This window comes from Podarcis cretensis, assembly GCF_951804945.1.
Source record: "Podarcis cretensis genome assembly, chromosome: 17".
NCBI lineage: Eukaryota > Metazoa > Chordata > Lepidosauria > Squamata > Lacertidae > Podarcis > Podarcis cretensis.
Window position 1 is genome coordinate 41,466,567 of NC_137187.1, and position 21,977 is coordinate 41,488,543.

Here is a 21,977-nt window from a genome sequence, read left to right on the forward strand (position 1 = left end):
TCAATTTTGCTCTCTGTTCTGAGTAAATTGCCTTTATACCATTATAAAAGTCCTCTCCCACTTCAATCATTTCCAAATTTTTCAACATAAATTCCCATGAAACATTATCAAACGCTTTCTCTGCATCCACAAACATTAATACGGCTTGTCTCTCATTACTGGCAGTCAAATATTCCAAAATATTTATTATATTTCTTACATTGTCCTTCATATATCTGCCAGGAAGGAAACCTGCCTGGTCTTCATGGATATGTTCTTGCAGTATCTTCTTTAATCTTTTTGCCAAAATACCCGAAAAAATCTTATAATCTGTTGTCAGGGACTCAGCGGGAGCGCAGCGAGGAGAGGAGATGGAGAGCGAGGGGGAGCAATCCGAGGGCAGCGTAGGAGAAGATGACAGCAGCCCGATAGATTCCATGAGCCTCTCCAGCGAATCGGAAGATTCACAGAAGGGGGCGCCGATGGGCAGGGCAAGGGGCGACCCAAGGGGGACACCCCAGAAGCAAGGGGCCAGCGGGGACTCCCAGAGCAGCAGTTGGAAATCAGGACCAGCTTCCCCACCAGAGCGTAGTGGGGGGGAGGAGTCCCAGGTGTCAGAGCCCACATATGCACCACCAGCGAGAGAAGATGAGTCAGGGTTGGCCACCCCTCCATCGGAGAGCGAGTTAACGGTCAAGAGGAAAGTTGCAGGCTGGGCGCGCACGCCAAGTTCAAATGTACAGGCGAGCGGCACAGAAGGTAGCCCGGATAGGGAACCAGGTCCTAAAGCCCGCCGGAAGGAGGGGGAAGAATCATCAGGGTCAGCGTCAGAGGAGTCCAGGAAGGATGGAACCCTAGTGGGCAGGAGGGCCCAGAGGAGAAAGGAACTTAGGAAGAGGTGGAGCAAAGCGAGAGTCTTAAACTGGTGTGGAGGGGGCGGAGACTCAGACGGGACTTCGCCGGTCTAAGGTCGAGACGTAGAGCTGCACGCTGCGGCTTTAAAATGGAAACTGAACCTCAATAAAGACTTTTGTACATAACTACAGCCTAGCGTTGGTCCTCTGTGAGCTGGGACCTGGAGGCAGCTCTGACATCTGTGTTTAGCAGAGATATCGGTCTGTAATTCTTAACTTGTGTGAGATCGCAATCTTGTTTTGGTATGAGTGTAATAAAGGCTTCTTTCCAGGTTTCCGGTATATCCTGTTGTTTCAAAATATTATTCATAACTTCTTTTAGTGGTACCGTCAAGGAGTCCCTCATTTCTTTGTAGTAAGTTGCTGTAAATCCATCTGGTCCTGGTGCCTTCCCTTTTTTCATCTCTTTTATAACTTCTACTATCTCTTCCTTCTCTATTGGGGCATTCAGTCTGTCTTTCTTTTCTGTTGGGATCTTTTGCACCTTTTTTTTCTTTTAGAAATTTCTCTATCTTCTTTATATTATTTTTTTCTCGTTTTGCATACAAATGTTTATAAAAGTCCAAGAATCCTTTTCTAATACCCTTTGGGTTTTCTATTTCTTCGCCATCCACCATAATTTTGTTAATTGTACTTTGTTCTTTCCTTTTTTTAATTTGCCAAGCAAGCCATTTTCCTGGTTTGTTTGCGAATTCGAAGTTCCTTTGTCTTAGTCTTTTGATGTTCCATTCGACTTCCTTGTTTATGATCATGGCGAACTGTGTCTGCAAAACTTTAATATTTTGTTTTATTTTGATGTTATTTGGCTTTTTAATTAACTTTTGTTCATTGTCCATTATTTGTTTTAAAATTTCCTTCTTCCCTTTCTCTCTGTTCTTATTTTTGATCGCATTCTGTTGAATAAAGAATCCCCTCATTACCGCCTTGCTTGCGTCCCAAACTATACTGATCCTTGTGCCTTTATTCATGTTATCTGAAAAATATTCCATCAATTTTTTACGGGCTTCTTGAATAATTTTTTCATCTTCCAAAAGGTAGTCATTCAATCTCCATCTGAATGTTCTCTCTTCATACACTTTTATCTCCATTTTTATCGGATTGTGATCCGAAATTACTCTGGGTTGAATTTCTATTTGCTGGATTCTGGTAGTTAATTCATTCGAGATCCAGATTTGATCTATTCTTGACATGGACTGATTCGGTTCCGAATAAAATGTGAACTGTTTTTCTAGTGGGTGTCTAAGTCTCCAGATGTCGATTAAGTTAAGATTTTGCACCAATGAGAAAAAAGTCTTCGGTAATTTACCTTCTTTACTGTCACTTTTTTCTCTTAATCTGTCCATTTCTGTTGATACAACTCCGTTCATATCTCCCATTATTATCATTTTTTGATCCATGTATTCAAACAGTCTTTCTTCCAATTTCTTATAAAAATCAGTCTTCTTTCCATTGGGTGCGTAGATCCCGACAATTATTAATTTTTCGCCCTGCCAATTGATCTGTATTGCAATTATTCTTCCTTCTTCGTCTTTGAAGATCTGTTGAGCTTCTATATTTTTCCTTACATAAAGAACTATGCCTCTCTTCTTTTCTTTGTCTGAGGATATAAATTCGTTTCCCAATCTATTGTTGATCAGAATTTTTCTATGTTTCCTTGCCACATGTGTTTCTTGAAGACAGATGATATCCAAATTTTTCCTTTTTAAATATTGTTCAGTGTTATTTCTTTTCTTCTTTTCATTCATTCCATTAATGTTCCAATTCCATAATTTCAGTGCCATATTTTCTGTTGATTAAAAAATATAAAATTTTTGTTCTGGTTTATCTTTTTATAATTCCTCCTCTTTTTCTTCTTCCTCCTCCTCTTCTTCTTCTTCCTCTTCTTTCTCCTCCTCTTCTTCATCCGTCCCTCTGTTCTTTTTGTACTTTCCTTTTAAAAGTTTTCCTCCCATCGGGTCAATTCCTCCTACCGCACCTTCTTCCTCCTCCTCCTCTACCGTTAATTCTTTGTATCGTCTCTGAAACTTACTTGTTTCTTCGGGACTTGTAAGTCTGTGTCTCTTGGCTTTGTATATGAAAGAGATCCCCTGAGGGAATTCCCATTTAAATTCAATCTTGTTTTTCTTCAGAATTTGGACCAATGGTTTATACGGGTCTCTCCGTTTCAACAATCTGACCGGTATGTCTTTAAAAATAATTATGTAACTCCCATCGATGTTCAGACGTTTCTCTCTATTTTTTTGGAGTATTAAATTCCTCATATCTTTGTCTTTAAAGGTGATCAGGCAATCTCCTGTAACCTTCCTTGTCTTCGTTGTCCTTACTCTCATCCTGAATGCATTCTGAACCCTCTTCTCTACATCCTCTTTTTGTAGTTCCAACCATTGAGCAATTTCCGTTATTAATTTAACTTTAATATCTTCTCCTTGAACTTCTGGAACTGCTCTCAGCCTTAAGTTCACCTCCCGTTGCCTCAATTCATTCATGGAGATTGCATCCCATAACTCCTCCTGTGTTTTATTTATTTCTGAGATTCCTGCCTTCATCTTCTCCTCTTCTTTTTTAACTTCTTTTATCTCCACTTTTGTCCTTTTTAGTCCTTCCTCAACAGATTGTGTTCTCTTAGTAACTTCTTTTATTTGGCCTTTCAATTCTTTTACTGTATCGTCAATTTTTTGGTCCATTTTCCCAATTTTATTATCCACCTGCTCAATTCTAGTATCTACATGTTCCAATTTATCCTCCAGATTCTTCTCACTTTGTCTAATTTCTGCGAACATCTTTAAGATTTCGGCTTTGAAATCTGCCTCAGGTTTTGAACCTCTTCTTTCTCCCGGTGTTCCTCCCTCCCCAGCTTTCTTTGGTAAGTGAGACATTTCCTCCTACTTTTCCAGCCCAGTCCCTTTTCCGTTAAGTCAATCCCACTGCCTCCCTATTTTAGTTGGGACCAACCCCCAGTATATAATTATATCCCTCCTCAAAACAATTCTTATATCAAACATATAAATGACACTTTTCATCAAACATATAAATGACACTTTCATCCAATCAAAGTCAATCAAATTCAGTCCAAATCAAAATGTAATCAGATTAAGTCCCAGCAGTTAGAGTTGTCTGCAAAAGTCTTCTTGCCACCAATTAGGCTAATCCAAACATGCAATTATTTATTTTAAATGTAACCAACTCTTGCCAATTGTTGAAGCCAGGAGGAACTATGGGGAAAATTCTTAAAATGTTGATGTCAAAACCAATCTTCTGCCACTAATTAGGCTAATCCTTATATTAATATGAGTTAATAGTTCTTTTAAGCCAAAAAGCCAAGAGTTGTTTGTCAAACAAAAAATAAAAGTCCCAGAAGAAAAACAAGTTGTTGTATGTCTTCTGACCACTAGGGGCCAAAGATCCCAAACAGCCACCGTCTTAAATTGCTCAAATATTCCAATAAAAAGAAATTGCAACAAAGAAAAAATAAAGTGTTAAAAGGTGAACCAAATTATAGCCAATCCTAAAAGGATAGTCCCGATCAATTTAAGAATTTAAGAACCTTCCTTCCACAGCAAACATCAGACAGTCTCATAGATCTTATAAGTCTTTAACAATGGAGTCTGGAAATCCCCTTTCTGTTGCGCAGTTTTTATTTTACCACGACACCAAAGTCTGGTTGCGTTAACTCAAATTCACAAGCTCCAAAAAGGACTTAAATAACTCCGTCTTGTTCCTCTGTCCCCCCTTTTATTTTAAATCTTCTTTGCTAATTTGTATCTTCCCAAAAGGGTTATTTTTTTATCCAGTTAAAGGGGAGAAGAAACAACAGCCGCCAGCGGTAACTTACTTTCACTTTTGATCGCTTTGTTGTTTGCATGCGTCTAAGCTGATTGCAGATAAAAAGCCGGTCTCGTGAGTTCAAATTTTTTCATCCGGTTTCTTTCCTTAATTTAAATTCCTTCTTTACATCCAATTAAGTCCGAATTTCTTCCAGATCGAGAATTGAGAGCTCTCCTTGCAAGCCCGGGGCTTCGTTTCTCGGAGGTAGCTATGGCATCCCTGCAGCCCGCTCCCCCCCCGCCGTTCTCTTCACCCCTTTTAGGAGTTACCTGACGGCCGGGTGGTTCACGTTTCGGCTGCCTGCGGGAACCTGAGTGTCAGAACACCCTCCTGACACTACTTCGAGGGGTCACTGCGCCCTGTGACACCCCCAATCCTCCGAAAAACCCGGGATTCCCCGAGAGGGAAAATCCCCGCTTGCGCTCGGATCGCTGTCAACCGGAAGTCCTCTGAGGTGGGAAATATATGTAGGAGCCACAATAAAATGAAAATGTTACCTCATCATTGCCTAGGTTTTCCTATTTTCTTTTGCCCTGGGCTAGACGGGCACATCAAAGACATACAAAAACAAGGGGGTGAAGGAGCAGATCTAGTCCATCTTCAAAAAGCAGCAATTTCACATTTGGAGCTACAGGTGGTCCTTAATGAAGGGGTTGTTTATGTGTGAGCTCCCATATTTTAAATAAGCATAAGAGACACACACAAAAAGGTGATCCATAATGAGATTTGGGGTCCTTCATACTGGTGGCTTTTAGTGGGCATATTCTGCAGAATGCCGTTGACACAATAGGATATGCAGGTCCCACTTACCAAACACAATGCATTCTCTGGAAATCATTTGTTGGGCAAACTCCAGCTGTTTTGTTTTGTTTTTGAACATATTTATTGGTTTTTCAATTGATTTACAGCCATCCTTTTCATACACAACAACATTTACAATAAATATTTGAGATCTCTCAACATTACACCATTGAATATGTATGCATAAACAAAAAAATGTTTCAGCAGGAAGTTAAGGACCTGCACCAACTGAAAACACAGTAGCTTGTCTGTCCCTGAACATCTGCAAGTGCAACCAGTTACCATCATGATCACAAATCATCATGAATGCTCAATTCAAAAAACATCTGGAAGGGCCCTATAAAGGGGGAAACAATTCATGTTGATATTTATTATCCTATACATTTATTTATCTCCAAGACACCTGATGTTGCCTCAGGCACCATACAAACACCTCTGGGATCATAACCAGGTCACAAAAGGAACAAGTAATGTGAAAAGTAAGCTTAAAGAAAAATGCTAGATATATTACGAACAATACAGATGTAGATACATTTGCCAGATGAAAAAGGAGTCGTCAAGAGGGAAAAGGGAGAGCAAAGAGTTTCAAGCAGATTCAGAGACTACCATAGTAGACAGTAGCAAATTGACTATTATGTAGCTTTTTATATTATAATTATGAGATCATGCATTTGGATATCTGGCCCCAGAACCAAGCTGGATGCAACAGTGGAAGACTCTCAGTGTTTGTTCTCAGGGAAATTCCTCAGAGAAAAAGGATTCTTTCCCTGGAAAATGGTATATAGAGAGATCTATATATAGATCTCTAATGATATAGAGAGAGATGATCCTGTTCCAATTTGGAGCCCCCCCATCCCACATCTGCTATCCATTTTTTTTTTTAAAAAAAACAACTGTGAGAGATCTTATTCACTGAACTCCTACCATCTTGTTGTACCATTTGTCACCATTAGGGATGAGAGAGAAATTCAGGGACTTCAAATCCAAAATTTCTGAAACAGTATGAGAACCAATACATGGCCATCTTTTGAAATTTCTACTTATCTGACTTTTGCAATGTAATTCTCCAACAAAACAGCATTTACAAAAATGCATATATTAGTGGAAAGTATTAAAAAAAGATATTTAAAGAAATAACATTAAAGTATTATATTAGGAGAAGTGGTTTGCAAAAATGTATGACTTGTTCAAAACTGCATGTGAAAATGTGCTTTCTTAAAAAAAGAACACACAAAAATGCTGACAAATCTTCATTAAGACTCTTTTTAAAATGTCACACATTGTTGCAGAACATTGTGGAGAACTGAATTCAAGACTGGAAAAATGAGAAATGGAGAGAACCCCAACTGGCAGATCCTTCCACCCATGAGTCTTCACCATGAGTCTTGGGGCCCCTTTTCCGAAAGGGGAAGCAAGAAATAATGGCCAAGTGGAAGAGAAATCATTGGCTTCACTTAGGGCTGGAGGCCCTGTGGCCCTCCAGGTGCTGCTCCATCCCAACCACACCTGAAGGGCCACAATATGGAATCTGACTAGAGTGGGTTATTGGGGAAACAGTAAAGAAAGACAGATAGAGGTGAAATGATTTTCAAAGAGAGAAAAAGCATCATATTACCAGTTGGTACTTCAATCACCTATGTCAGAGGTTTTCGACCTTTTTGAGCCCATGGCTCCCTTGACCAACTACACTCTTTCTGTGGCACCCCTGTGGGGCTCAGGAGCCCAGTTATGTCACCCCTTGCCTACAGAGGCAGCAGCCCCTCAACACTTTTTGAACACCCTCCCATGTGGAGTGTTCCCTCAGCCGCCTCTCCTTGAGAGTCCTCCGGGCAGCTGCAGCTGCTGCCTCTGGTCTCTGAGCTGCCCATCCTGCCCCAAAGAGAGATGTCTCCTCACACTGCCCCATAGGGGCTTGGGACAATAGCAAGGGCTGGCAGACTGGCTGGCTGGCTGGCCTAACCTCGCCTGCCTGCCTGCCTGCTTGCTTGCTTACTTACTTTGAGGCCAGCCTGAGAGGCACCATTTGCTTGTAGCCAGGGCTGCTGCAACAAACAGCTGTGCAAGCTTTTGGGAGGCAGAGACAAGAGAGGGCATCAGAGGAGGGAGGGAAGGAAAGAGGGACAGAGGCCAGTGTTCCCCACGGCACCCCTGACCATCATTCAAGGCACCCCAAGGTGCCACAGCACACTGGCTGAAAACAACTGATCTAGTGGAAGTTCATTGCATGGCTTGTTGAAAACCATTGACTTATGTGATTGAAAGGGGTGGTGTTGATGTGCCCAGATACACAGCTGCCTTCATTTTCATGGTGAGTTGAATACAGATGACCCCTGTGGCAAATTACCACAGTACCCAAATCACAACACCATGGAGAGCCAGTGCGCCAAGTAATGAGGAGTAATTTTACCATCACCATCCTTTTCAATTGGGAAGCAAAGAGCAGCTCTTTCATCTAAGGCAACAGTATGGGGTGAAACTGAAGGTTTCCAGCTTGGGCAAAATGCCAGAGGAATCCTGAGGTTAGTAAATTCCCCTTCCTCTGAAGTAAATACAGTACTCCATTGGACTATTTCAAGGTTATCTAACCCAAGGGGAAAGGCAATAGCTTACTTCTTTAAGCTATCTACTTCGGAATCAGATGCAGTATCTTATGGTTAAGGAAGGCAACATTTTCCATTCCACCCTCTCAGCATTTCTCTCGCTGTCTGCTGTGCTGAAATTACAAAACATATAATTTTGTCACAATGGACAGTGAGCCAAATTATGAAGCTTACATACAGTAATTTGCACAATTCATTATGTAAAATGTGTATGTATTGTTGTCATCACATTATACCATTCCATTCATTTAAATGTGAATGAAATGAAATGCAAATGGGGGGGGGGGGACCACGCAACATCACCAGTTATCTATTATCTGAGGACTGAAAGCAACAACAACAGCAAATACCTACTGAATTTGCTGCACTGATTTCCATTCCAGACAGGAGAAGAATAGGGAAACACCAGGAATTTCTGCTCCTGTTTCTGTTTTTGTTGGAGTTTTCCAACATCCCTATTCATAGTGCACTTAGGCTGAGGACAGGTTCCAACACGGCGCACAAGGCCATTTCCCCTCAAACCATGCCCACCTGTACCACAGCTGAAGTCATGTATGATGTCATACATGATGGGGCAGGTAAGAATGCAGCTCCAAAGGAAAAAATGGGGTCATAAAGTGAGCTCCCACCTGTTCATTTGCAAGTGGGGCTCGCTGTCAGCACCCATCAGTTGACTGGTCTTGACAGTGAGTTCCACTAGGATCAGCTGTGATAGGGACAGTGCACCTTCAAAAGGGCCTGCAGACTGGTGGTGACAGAATGTCATATGACTGCATAATCTGTAGGGGGTGGGGGGATCCACTTTCCCACCTCCATGGTAGTGGACACAGTGGGAATGGAAGGAACATGTTAACTCTCACGGTTGCTGTTGAGAAAAGACTCTCTTTCCCAGGAGGTGTCTAAGGGCCCCTTTCACATCTTTATTCCTTAGGCTGTAGACGTAAGGGTTGGACATTGGGGTGATTACAGTGTACATGATAGCAAAGACTGCTCCTCTTTGAGCTGAGTAACTGGAGGCAGGTTGGAAGTAGACACCAATGATGGCCCCATAGAGGAGCACCACCATAGTGAGATGGGAGCCACAGGTGGAGAAAGCTTTGCGCCTCCCCGAGGAAGACAACCTCATGACAGCCACCACAATGCGGACATAAGTGAGGATAATGAAGACAAAGGGTCCAAGGATGATAAGTCCACCTTCAAAGAAGATGGCTGTTTCATTGATGCTGGTGTCTGAGCAGGACAGCTGCAGCAAAGGGTCGTGGTCACAGAAGAAGTGGGCCAAGTGGTTGTCTCCACGGTAACTGAGACGCAGGAGGAGGCCAGCATGGAGCATGGAGTGGAGGGTAGAAATAATCCAGCAGCCGGCTACCAAGTGTCCACAGACCTTCTGGTTCATTACCGTGGTGTAGTGCAGTGGATTGCAAATTGCAACATAGCGATCCAGAGCCATGACACTCACCATTAGAAGGTCAGTCACACCAAAAACATAGAAGAAGAAGAACTGAGCCATGCAGCAGTAGAAAGGGATAGTCTTGGACGTGGAGATGATGTGAGCCAGCATCTGGGGCACTGTGACTGAGATGAAGCCCATGTCCACCATGGAGAGGCTACGCAGCAGGAAGTACATGGGACTCTGGAGTCGGGCATCCAGAGAGATAAGAATGATCATCATGACGTTGCCCAGAAGCCCTGCCCCATACATCAGCAGAAAGAGTAGGAAGTAGAAGGGCTGCTCTTCAGGCTGGGAGGAAAAACCCAGAAGGACAAACTCAGCAACATCTGTGCCATTCTCACAGTCCATGGGATCTGCAGAGAGAACCAATCATCAAGTCAGAATGAACAAGAAGATCTCAAAACCAGTGGTGGCTGATACCCATTGGGACTGATGAAGAGAGAGGAAAGCAGGGAGGCTAACAGGTGGATCAAGAGCCAATGAATCCAGCTTTTGTCCCCACCTTCCTCTCTGCGATGTTTTTCAAGGGCAAAACTGAGATTGAGAAGAAGGAAGCTGACCATCAGGGCCACCCCGGGACTGGTTGTAGGTGGAAATGGGGGTTGTCTGGGGGTAGGCTGAGGCTCACAGGGCAGTGACTTATTTGCCCTAATGGGCCAGATTCCACTTCTCATCATAACATAACCTATGACCACAAGGCAAGGCCATCTAGAGGTAGAAGAAAATGCTGAATTAGTTGCCATAGAAAATTTCAAGGTTTGGATTTTGAATTTGAAAGCTGATCACAACAGCTGAAATTTTAATGCTTTCTAAAGTGCTGTAGTGTTGTTTGATCTTAAAAACTATCAGCTCACAGATGCTGTCAGATACTAGGTACCATTGCGCTAGCTGTGAAAACATAGTACATCACTGAATACTGTTGTGTAACAATTATCAGTGCAGGAGGACAATGAAAGGCTTTAGGGTGATATCCATACATGACTTCCTTTTGCAGAAATGGAACTGCCCCTTCCTCTTTCTCCTCTGTGCATTGCCAGCATCCCCTCTAAATCTGCAGGGGAGGCTGGAGAACAATTGCTTAGCTGAACATCTACTATTAATATCCCCCTGAAGAAATATTGGGATTTGGATATTAGTCATTTCAAATGCAATAAACTGTAAGTGCATTTATTATACAGTGGTACCTCGGGTGAAGTACTTAATTCGTTCCAGAGGTCTGTACTTAACCTGAAACTGTTCTTAACCTGAAGCACCACTTTAGCTAATGGGGCCTCCCGCTGCTGCCGTGCCACCGGAGCACGATTTCTGTTCTCATCCTGAAACAAAGTTCTTAACCTGAAGCACTATTCTGGGTTAGCGGAGTATGTAACCTGAAGCGTATGTAACCTGAGGTACCACTGTATTCTTATTATTTTGCATGGCAACAGTCAAATAATCCCAGATACTAAGTATTGTTGCTTATCAACTGTCAAATATGAACAGCCAAGCATCAAATGCTGTATTTTTCCATGTATAACACGCCCCCACCTATAAGACGCTCCCTATTTTGGGCAACTCCAAATTAAGAAAATGGGGGGAGATTGCCCAGTGTATAAGACGAGCCCCAATTTTTAACCTAATTTTTAAATAAAAAACCTAGACTTATAGATGGAAAAGTACAGTAAAATATTTTCTATAGATTTATATATATAATGAATGTATATGCTGCTGTTATATGCTACTATATTCTCTCAGTAGCTTAAAACATATAACAACAGTTTAAAACCATATTAAATATGAAACAATGCACTAGGCAGAATAGTAGCAGTGTGGCTGTAATAATAATGATTTTATTATTCATACCCTGCCCAGCCACTCTGTGCAGTTCTAACAGAAGCCATCCTGCATATTATACTTCATATATTCCAGAGCTCATGTTTCTAACATGGATTTAGGTTCTGGGATTTTGTACTTGGCTGAGAATAGTTCCTGCTTCCAGGGAAGGTTGTTACATGAATAAGAAGGGTAAGAGATATCTGTGAATATTATTATTATTATTATTATTATTATTATTATTATTATTATTATTAACAATTATATCTCAGCTTCCCTCCAAGGACCTCAAGATAGTGTACATGATTTTCAACCCCTCAGCCTCCATTTGACCTTCACACCAACCCTTTGAGGTAGGTTAGACTGAGAGATGAGTTCAAGATCATTCACTAAGCCTCATGGCTAAATTGAAATTTGAACCTTGATCTCCCCAGTCCTAGTCCAACATTCTAATCTCTAATCTCTGCATTTTAACAGCAGTGTTTGAAATTCCCATTGTTCTAGGCACATTTTGCGACAGGGAATTTCATTAGCACAAGCAGTTTCTGAGCTCTGGGTGCAGTACTGCGCCTAAGATTACAGATTAAAACTGCAGAGTGGAAGGAAAGAAGGATCTTTTTCTGCCTCTCCACTTCCAGCTACTCTCTGAAGACTGGAGAAGAGACCCTCTTAAGAATATTAGGGGGGTGGGCAGGGGAAGGACTAAACCATATGAAAAATGAACATAGCATTTTAGCTTCAGTTGATTCATTTTCAGCTTTGTATTCTTGTTATAAAAAAGCGTGCCTAGACATTCCATTGTTGGGCCATAACCAAGGTTTAAGGTGCTGTTTAGCTTCTAGCTTTCAAATCTCAGTTTCTAACATGGCTCTCTGTAAACCCCAAGCAGAACTGATTATTATTACTTAAAATACTTAATAGAGGACAATGAACCAGAGATTACCTTAAAAGTGGCTAAATTCTGTGCTGCTGCTATAAAATTAAGGAGACAAGCTTTGAATGACTCTAAAGGCCCAATGTCTTAATATATTTTAAATTAGTAATTAAGGTTTTAACATATGTTTTATATCTGAATTCTTTATTGTGTATTCACTCATAGAGCTTAATTTTAATCTATTTATTTTTGTATGCTCTCTGTTGTTGTACATGTTGCACTCTGATCAGTGACCGAAATAAATCAATTCATTCATTCATTCAACATGGCTCTGCAGAAGGAAGATGAATACACTGGAAGATGCGGAGGCAGGGACTGTGGAGAAGAAAATGTTGAGTTCAAAAGAAAAGAAAGGCTAGAGGTTTGGATCTAAGAAAGCTGTGTAAAAGATGGAGAAACTCTGGGAAGGGAGAGAGAGAGGGGAGGAAGCAGCCAGGTCCCTCCGTGCCTCGGCTGCCAACGCACCTCTAGTCTCCACTCTGGCACGGGGAACAAGGCTGTCCAAGGTAGAAGAGCAAATCTCTCTTCTCTCTGTCAGAGTGCACAGCTTCCAAGGAGATTTTGGCACCTGAGGTAGCCTGGGATTGAACCTGGAACCCACTGATCTGTGGCCCTTCCCCTGTGGTCTACTGCCAAGTGCTGTTAAAAACAATATAAAAATATTTATTCCCCCTAGTCATATAGCCTTTTTGTACTCCTACTGGTTGTGTTCTCATATAAAGTGTGGAAGGAGACACTAACAGGCTGTGTGGATGAAGTAACGCTGACCCGCCCTGGACCCCACCATCTGTGCTCCCAACTCCCAAGCGGTTTTCTTCCAGTCTCACTTTCATAGTGGCAGTGAGCCTGGCTGGTGAAAAAATGCTCAGGGAGATGCAGCCTGAGGAGACAAGAGAGAGTAAAGCTCAGCTGTCAGGTTCTCTCACCTGCATGTGTGTGTGTGTCAGATCTCTACAACTTAGCTGTTTGATCCAGTGATTTTCATGCACAACACTGTGATACACAACACTGTGTGTCTGAGAAACCCCACATGCTTAACTTGCCAAACAAATGGTTGTTGGTGGCATTGGGGCATCCCCAAAAGTAGAATCAGTTTTAAAGTGGGGAATGAGGCAACTAATTTAGAAGTGCGAAACTTAACTGATATATTCTGACCTTCCTTTCCCACTCACCTGCACACATACATTGCTCACGGGTACACAATAGCATTTCTGCCCCCCAGCATCAGAGCATTTCCATGCTTCTTTTGGACCTGGGCTAAGAAATTCAACTTCTTACCTCGCATCCACCTGGACAGACAATGCTTTCCAGAGCTTGTTGTTGCTACTGTGTGAATGTTAAATAGCAGTAAAGGAGGCACCACAGAAACATCTTGGCGCTCCCTGCTTACCTGTATCCTGATGCTCCTAACTTCACACCAAAAATCAATCTTCTGGCACAAAATCAAAGCACCAAGCACAATGGAACAATGTCAAAGTCAGACACAGCTGATCTGTTAGGAAGAGCCAACAAGAAGCCAGGAGGCATCCATTTAAAAATCAGCACTGAAGGTCCCTGGGGATGTTTCACATGACGTATGAATAGCTCTTGGGGTGCTGCTGTCTTTTTTTAAAAATAATATTTATTAACATTTTAAAGACTGTAAAAGAAAGACAAAGAATTAAACAAAACAAAACAATACAATGCAAAAACAAAAACACCACACAACACCAACCCCCAAACATTAAATTAACAAAACCAAACAAACACAATTTAAAACACATCTAATAAGTTCAGTATCTTAACTTTCATTTACTTGTTTCAACGACCTCCTCACACCTCCCTTTTTGTATTCCACTTTAATTAACTGTTTCAGCAATTCCTTTCCATCTTCCTCTGTTTTCTGTCCTGTAATTTATCTTAGCAGATTCTGACCTTATTTTTCCCTTTAATATATAATTGTCTTAACATATTTTAACTTTATTTTCCCTTTAATACTCTAATAATCTATTTGTACTTAATTCCTTGTAACATTTCTACTAAAGCCATATAGCTCCTTTCCAACATTTTTCTAACACTCATTAATTTTACAATATTTTTATATCTTTAAACTTTTTCCAATATTTTTATATCTTTAAACTTTTTCCAATCTTCTTCCACCGACTCTTCTCCCTGGTCCTGGATTCTGCCAGTCATATCTGCCAATTCCCTATAGTCCATCAACCTGGTGATCTTCTGTCCGATGCTCTTAACTCTTTTCCAAGTCCCTTCTGCGAGTCTTCTTCATATTTATACATGAACTTTACTTTGTCTTCCACTGATCTTATTTTCATTTTCCTTCCTTTGAGGCTAAAGAGTAGATCTCGGGGAAGCTCCCACCTAAAGATGATTTTATTCCTTCCCAACAGGGCAACCAAATCTCCGTAGTTAAATCTAAGATCCGAAAGGTATTTCAGGACATCTTTCAAAATTTCCACTCTTGACTGTTGTTCTTTGAAGTTCCTCTGGTATTTCCAACAGTCTCTTATTTTGTTCTTCTCTTTTTCCCCTCCTCTTCCAAATCCGAGAGCCCTCACAGTTTTAACCTCTTCTTGACCCAAGTCCCGGTCCCAAAAGTCATCAAATTCCTGTGTAAGGAAATCTATCAAACTTTCCTTCTCCAGTTCAGGTAGAGCTCTGATCCTTGAAATCTGATTTTATTTAAATTCAATCATAGCAGGCATCAACTTTTAATCATCAAATTGCATCTGTAAGGCTGGGACTCTCTCTCTCTCCAATTGTGTTACTTTAGGTTCAACGGCAATAACTTTCTCCCTAGCCTTCTCCGCAGTTTGTCATGTCAAAGTAGATTCCTGTGTCAGTTTCTGAATAGTTTCTATATTGGTGTTCACTTTTTGTCCCAAATTGTCAATTTTGGTGGTTACCACATCCGCCTTTTTTGTGAAGCTGTTCCAATGAGTCACTTATCTTGCATAATACATCCACTAAGGCCTCTTCTGTCAACATTCTTAACCGATTCAAGGTCCCCAGAATCTCACAGGTTTTTATCTTGCAGCTGGAGATTCCCCCAGCTCAACTCTTGTGACAGTTTCAAAAGCTTCCTCTAGAGGGAAACAGTTCCTCTAGAGGGAAACAGTTTCTATTTGTATTAGTCCTTTTAAACTCAATTCAAACAATAAAGTTAGTTTCAATTTTCTGTTACTTTTACTCCTTTTTAAACGCAGACGGAGACCATGGAAACAATGTATTCCTCTTATTTAACTGTCAGTGAACGTTCTAATCACGGTCAGTCATGTTGGCAGCCCGTTTCCAGGATCGGAGCGGTCGTATATTAACTCTGTTCGCTCTCTCCTGCAGGTATACTCAGTCCAAAACTTTCCCCCCTCTTCTCCTGCCACCAAGGGGGGCTTAGTATTTTTTACTGATGGAAATTTAGTCCTTTACAATAGGCTTTCCAAGACTTCAGCTTGCATCCTCATTGCTTCAATCTATTTACAAAAGGGGAAGGTGGACTTCCTGTTTTAGACCTCCCCGTTTCGGCACCAAATTAAGACGTTTAAAAATCCAATTCTCAGCTCTACTCACGGGTAGTTGCTTTAAGATCAAATTGTCCACAGGAAAAAGTCAGCGCTCTCCGGCAACAGCTATGCGGCTTCGCTCCGTGGAAGAAGCAGTCAATTCGAAGCACCGCGCTGCTACCCCACGTCGCTCCGGATCCCCGAAACCGGGTTTCCCCGTGAGTAGGGGAGGCGCAAAAGGTGCCTGCCGAATCCCACGTTCACAGGCTTCACCCGCCTGTGATTTCTAGTGGGTCTCCGCTTTCGCCGCGGCGGCCAGACCCAGATTTCCACGAGGCAAATTCCTCCTGATCAGAGGAATTCAGCCATTACCGGAGGCGCTAAGCCGGAAGTCCTCCGGGATGCTGCTGTCTAACTCCAGAACAAACTCAAACTTAAAGGGTTCGTCACATGGGCAGTCTCCTGCCACTGTAGTAAATAGTTTTAATGCAGGTCATCCAAGTTCCACTCTTTATAATCTTGTTAGAGATCTGTGGGTGCTGGATGCTTGGGTTTAATTAGAACTGGGATGTGAAAATGGGTCTTAGTAACCACAGCATCCTTTTCTAAGTACTCACAGACTGACTGTTGAATCACTGGGTAACAATTTTTTACTTTTTGAATGTTGCCTAGATTTCTATAACTGATTTAGGGTATTTTTGCACTGCTGAATCAGGAAATGGCATCTGTTTCTCTCTATCAGGTCAGGTTTTTGTGTTATGTTGATTTGAAAAAAATCAGATCTTGTGACAAAATCGATTGCATTTTTGTGGCATTATCAGCTGACATATCACCAACACATATCATATCATCAACACATATCGTCAACACATATCATCCTAAATATGTTTTTAAGAGAAAAAAAATGTTTTTCCAACAACATATATTGATTACCTGATAGAAACATTGATTACCGTAAACTGAATGATGGACATTGATAAAGGTAAGTACACGTAAATTGCATGTTGCTTCACCATTTTTCAAACTTCAGGGCTTGAACTTCCACTTCTTGGAACTCCTGGAATGCTCAGCGGCAGGGAGGTCTCTCTTCAGAGTCCAACAGTAGTCAGCCATCATGACTGCGTCCCAGCGACCCTGATACCTGGTCTCCATCTCTTTCATGTCCTGATGGAATCTCTCCCCCTGCTCGTCACTCATTGAACCCAGGTTCTCAGGAAACCGGTCCAGATGTGAAAATAGGTAGTGCATCTTGACGCTCATGTTGCAGCCCTGGTTTCTGAAAGCAGTCAACATGTTGTTGACAAGTTCTGCGTAGTTTCTGGCCTTATTGTTGCCCAGAAAGTTCTTCACTACCAGAACAAATGCCTTCCACGCTTCCAGTTCCACTTCATTCATTGAGTTTCCGAACTCTGGATCTCTGATGAGCTGACGGATCTGAGGACCGTCAAAGATGCCAGCTTTCAACTTCTCCTGGAAAAGCCTGGCACAAGTAAGTGAAGCAGTCACCATCCTTGTCCAGAGCCTTGGTGAACTGCTTGATTAAGCCGAGCTTGATGTGCAGCGGTGGGAAGAGTATTCTGTCTCTGTCCACCAGAGGGTCGTTGATGACGTTCCTTTCTTTGTAAGGCACCAATTCCTCCCGCACAGGTCAGTCCTTCTTCATGTAATGCTGAGCACAGTCCCTACTATCCCACATGCACAGAAAACATGGGTACTTGGTGAAGCCAGACTGTTGTCCCAACAAAAAGTTCACCATCTTCAGGTCAACACAAATAAACCACTTATGCTGATCATAAGCAATTTTCTCCAGCACATACTTCACCGCTTCATAGTTCTCCTTCAGTGTAGTCGAGTGAGCCAGGGGTATGGAGGCAAACTGGTTGCCGCTGTGTAGCAGAACACATTTCAGTGATCGCTTGCTGCTGTCAGTGAACAGTCTCCAATCTTTGGGTTCGTACTGTGGCATTCCAAGCTTGAGCAGAAGCTGCACAATATCTGCACAGTACACCAAGTCCTTCTCTTCCGAGAAAAAACGGAGGTACTCTTGATGCCTGTTGCGGAAGAAGCTGATGCGAGCACTGTCAGAGAGGAGGTTTTTTTCCTTCAATCTGGATGCCAACAGTTCGGCAGAGTCCTTTGACAAGCTGAGGTCACAAACTAGATCATTCAACTCCTTTTGGGAAAATGGATGTGGAGCATCAGCTTCAAGAACCACTTCTTCTTCTTCTTGATGTCCTTCAACACTGGAGGCATCTTCGTCACTAATGTCAGGAAGTTCTCCGAAGATAGGCACTGGAATTTCATCACAATGAGCTACAGGACGACGTGCTGCTCCGGTTCTTTCTGTTGATCCCAGTCACATAAACAGCGCAGAAGTAGCAGTCAGTGACATGGTTTGTCGGCTCCCTCCAAACCATGGGAATTCCAAAGTTCAGACTCCTCTTGCCATTGGTCCACCCACGTAGAGTCTCGGTGCATGCCTTGCACACCATGTGTGGTGCCCAAGCTTTATCCTGGTCACCAAGTTTAATACCAAAATAACTTTATGCTTTGCCGCACCAATTTATGGAAGATTTTGAGGTTTTATGACTTCAAACTGATCCCTTTTTGACATAATCACCCAGAACTATCGAACCTGAATACTTCTTGTCATTAAAATAATCATTTCCAATCAAAACAATTATTCGACATGGCATTTTACCCCCACCAACTTCTTCTAAAATGCTCCACACATGTGAACAAAAACGTAAAAAAATGACATGTGGCCATAGCTCAAAAACATGACCTGATTGTGCAAAACCAATGTGATTTTTGGATTCAGCGCATCAGAATCGTCCTAAATCAACTGAAAAAACGCAGACAACAAATTTGTTGTTGACCAGTGATCTGTTCTAGGACCTTTCCTGGTATCAATGTCAAGCTCATCGGTCGGTAGTTATGTCAGTCCTCTCCCCCCCCCCCTTTTGAGATGGGGACATTTACCTGTCCCCGGTCTGCAGGGACCTCACCTGTTCTCCAAGAATTCTCAAAGATCATAGACAAGGGCTCTGAGATTACATCCGCAAGCTCCTTTAGAACCCTTGGATGCAGCTCATCAGGCGCTGGATGTCAGAGAACTGGACCTTCTGACAAGCAGCAAAACCGAGCTGAGCAGAAGCAGATTGGTCATCCCTAGAGGAGCAGGAGGAGAAGTAAAGGCCTTCATTTTTGGACTCATCTATCCATCCTCCTGCCCAACCCAGTGAGGAACCTTCCCTAGGGAGCAAGGCCCTGGGGTAGGAAACGTCCCCATGAGCAGGGTCTCCAGATGGGACCAAACAGGAGGAAGAGCTGGGCCATGGGGTGGGGAGTGGGCTTCATTCTGCAGGTGCCCATGCTGTTGCGAAGGGTGGGCCACATGTAAGCAGGATCGCAGGTGGGCCCAGGGAGCCTGACCACTCGGAGAGTCTGGAAGACCCTTCTGCAGGAAACCGGGGCAGAGGGGGATGCATCTGTGAATATTGTGGCATGGGAGGGAGGGAGGAAGAGCGTTGCACCCACAAATGCATCTCCTTGAGAAAGCATGCCTGGTGCCCCTCCAGAGGAAGGAGGAGAAGGATTCCCACAGGAGGGGGGAGAAGCAGTTAGTCAAAGGAATTCAACCTTTGTACACACAGAGAGACGGAGAGTTACAGAGAGCAGGAATTCAGCACCAAGGCTCAGATAGTGACACAGACACAGAAATAGAGAGAGGGGAATCACCCCGATTGCATAGACTCACGCGATTAGCCGAGAAGCGTGAAAAGTACAGGTGGGGGTTTTCCTGTTGGGGGAGAAGGGGGCGGATATGGGGTTTATGCACTTATATGTGGGCACTCTATTATTACAATGCTTTCATTCTACAAATCACTTCACCGGCGCACTCTACAAGCCTTCTGAGTTTCCTTCCATGGGACTTTTCACATCACAAAGTTCAGGCAGCCAAGGGAGCCTGTGCAGCGCTGGAGAAACATCACCATAATCATCATTAAACTTTATATACCACCCTTCATCACACGATCTCAAGGTGGTTCACAGTTAATGGAAAGAAACATGGGCCAATGATAAGATGTGCTCAAAGCACTGCACCCACCAAAATTCTGAAGTACTCTGAGAAACACAGAAAAATGGGAGGCTCTTTCACAGAGGAATAACATTTCCAGAAATTAGAGAACAGAATGTGGCCCAGCACTAGCTTGAAAGCCATTCACATTCCGTGAAACACGTCTATGAGCTCAGCAAAACCTCACTCCAGTTTGAGGAAAACATTTAAATAAATACACATTTAAAATTCACCCACCCAGTGGAGCCTCATAATCAGATGCTTTCTGTTTTTGCCATCAAAATGAGCTGTTTTATTTAAGTCTCTCAATACCATTTTATCAGCAGCTGGATTTATTATGGTCTACTCATCTGCTAGGGGGATGCAGGTGGTGCTGTGGTTTAAACCACTGAGCCTTGGGCTTCCCAATCGGAGGGTTGGCGGTTTGAATCCCCGCAACAGGGTGAGCTCCCATTGTTCGGTCCCAGCTCCTGCCAACCTAGCAGCTCGAAATCATGTCAAAGTGCAAGTAGATAAATAGGTACCACTCTGACGGGAAGGTAAACAGCGTTTCCGTGCACTGCTCTGGTTTCATCGGAAGTGGCTTAGTCATGCTGGCCTCATGACCCGGAAAAACCGTTTGTGGACAAACGTCTGTTGCCTCAGCCAGTAAAGGAAGATGAGCGCTGCAACCCCAGAGTGGTTCGTGACTGGACTTAACTGTCAGGGGTCCTTTACCCTTACCTTTTACTCATCTGATATTGTGTCCCTCCTAATGGGCCATTATGGGCCATTCAGGAAGAAATGTTGGCAGCTTTCAAGTGCTCAGTAATAATAATCTTGCATTGGTTGAACAGGATCAAACACCATTCACGCTCACTGTATTGTTGCTACTGTTTGTAAGATTTTTCTAGTAAAAAAATAAATGAGGGAAATGATATTGGTTATGAAAGCACCTGGATCCGGATTATGACAGGTTCATTAGTTTTAGAGCCAGATGTAGCCAGTATCGGTGTGCAAAACATGTCCCTTCATTTCCGTAGTTTCTCATTTTTCCACTCCATGGTGCACAGACTGAGTCTGCTCACACTATGACTTAAATTGCACATCTGAAGCACCTTCCCCCCTGAAAGAATTTTGGGTACTGTGGTTTGTTAAGAGAGGTGGGGAATTGTAACTCTGTAAACTATAATTCCAGAATTCTTTGGGGGGGGGGGGAAGACTAGTGACAGGACATCCTGCATGACACCTGAGGGCAGCAGGCTAGTTTAGGGGATGCAGGCCAGGTTGCAAGGAGTGCGTAGCTCTGTCCACCAACAGAGGGCAGAAAGTCCTTGGCTGCTGCCACTTCCATGCCGCAAAATATCTGCCACCTGAGGCAGCTGCCTCACTCTGCCAGATGGTGGGGTGGCCCTGAGCCCAATATATTTTGCTGCTTGAGGCAAGCCAACATACATAGCAGAATATTCAAGGATGGCCAAATTATAATTAGGTGGTTTGCAATTTAACAGAACCACCTGCGCCATCGGGGCCTTATAAGGCCCCCCAGATCTCCTGCAATGATTTTGCAAAGTTTTTTGCAGATAAAGTTGCTCAGATTCGAAAAGAGGTAGACTCCACCGTGGGAGCAGGGCCAGGGCAGGAAAGTGCAAGAGTCTTGTCTTGTCTAGTTGCATGGGATCAATTCCAATCTGCTACCATCGAGGATGTGAACAGGCTGCTTGGACAAGTGAAACCAACCACCTGTCTCCTTGATCCTTGCCCATCCTGGCTCATAAAAGTAAGCCGGGAAGGACTGGGCTCTGCATAGTGGTGAATGCTTCCCTCTGTGAGGGAGTCTTCCCAGCCCTGCTGAAAGAGGCAGTCATTAAACCACTTCTTTAAAAAACATCTCTGGGCCTGGCCAATATGGCCAACTATCGCCCAGTCTTGGGCAAGGTGACTGAGTGGGTGGTTGCTGAACAACTCCACGCACACGGGAGGATGCGGACCATTTGGATCCCTTCCAATTGGGATTCAGGCCTCATCATGGGACTGAAACCACCTTGGTCGTGCTGGTCGATGATCTCCGACGGGTTAGGGACAAAGGTGAGAGATGTTTC

At 43.0% G+C, this 21,977-nt stretch overlaps 1 protein-coding gene across 3 annotated transcripts; it reads right to left on the reverse strand.

Moving 5' to 3' along the window:
• Nucleotides 1-8,407: 8,407 nt before the first annotated feature.
• Nucleotides 8,408-20,780, reverse strand: LOC307206010 (olfactory receptor 1B1-like). Of its 3 annotated transcripts, none has more exons than XM_079958808.1 (2): nt 20,620-20,780; nt 8,408-9,925 (listed from the first exon to the last, which is right to left on the reverse strand). In XM_079958808.1, exon 2 carries the CDS (start codon nt 9,918-9,920, stop codon nt 8,976-8,978), a length of 945 nt encoding a protein of 314 aa, XP_079814934.1. In that variant the 5' UTR covers nt 9,921-9,925; nt 20,620-20,780; the 3' UTR covers nt 8,408-8,975. The 3 variants fall into 3 exon arrangements, with proteins under 3 accessions (XP_079814934.1, XP_079814935.1, XP_079814936.1); XM_079958809.1 differs by lacking the exon at nt 20,620-20,780 and adding an exon at nt 13,709-13,797; XM_079958810.1 differs by lacking the exon at nt 20,620-20,780 and adding an exon at nt 10,133-10,316.
• Nucleotides 20,781-21,977: the final 1,197 nt, after the last annotated feature.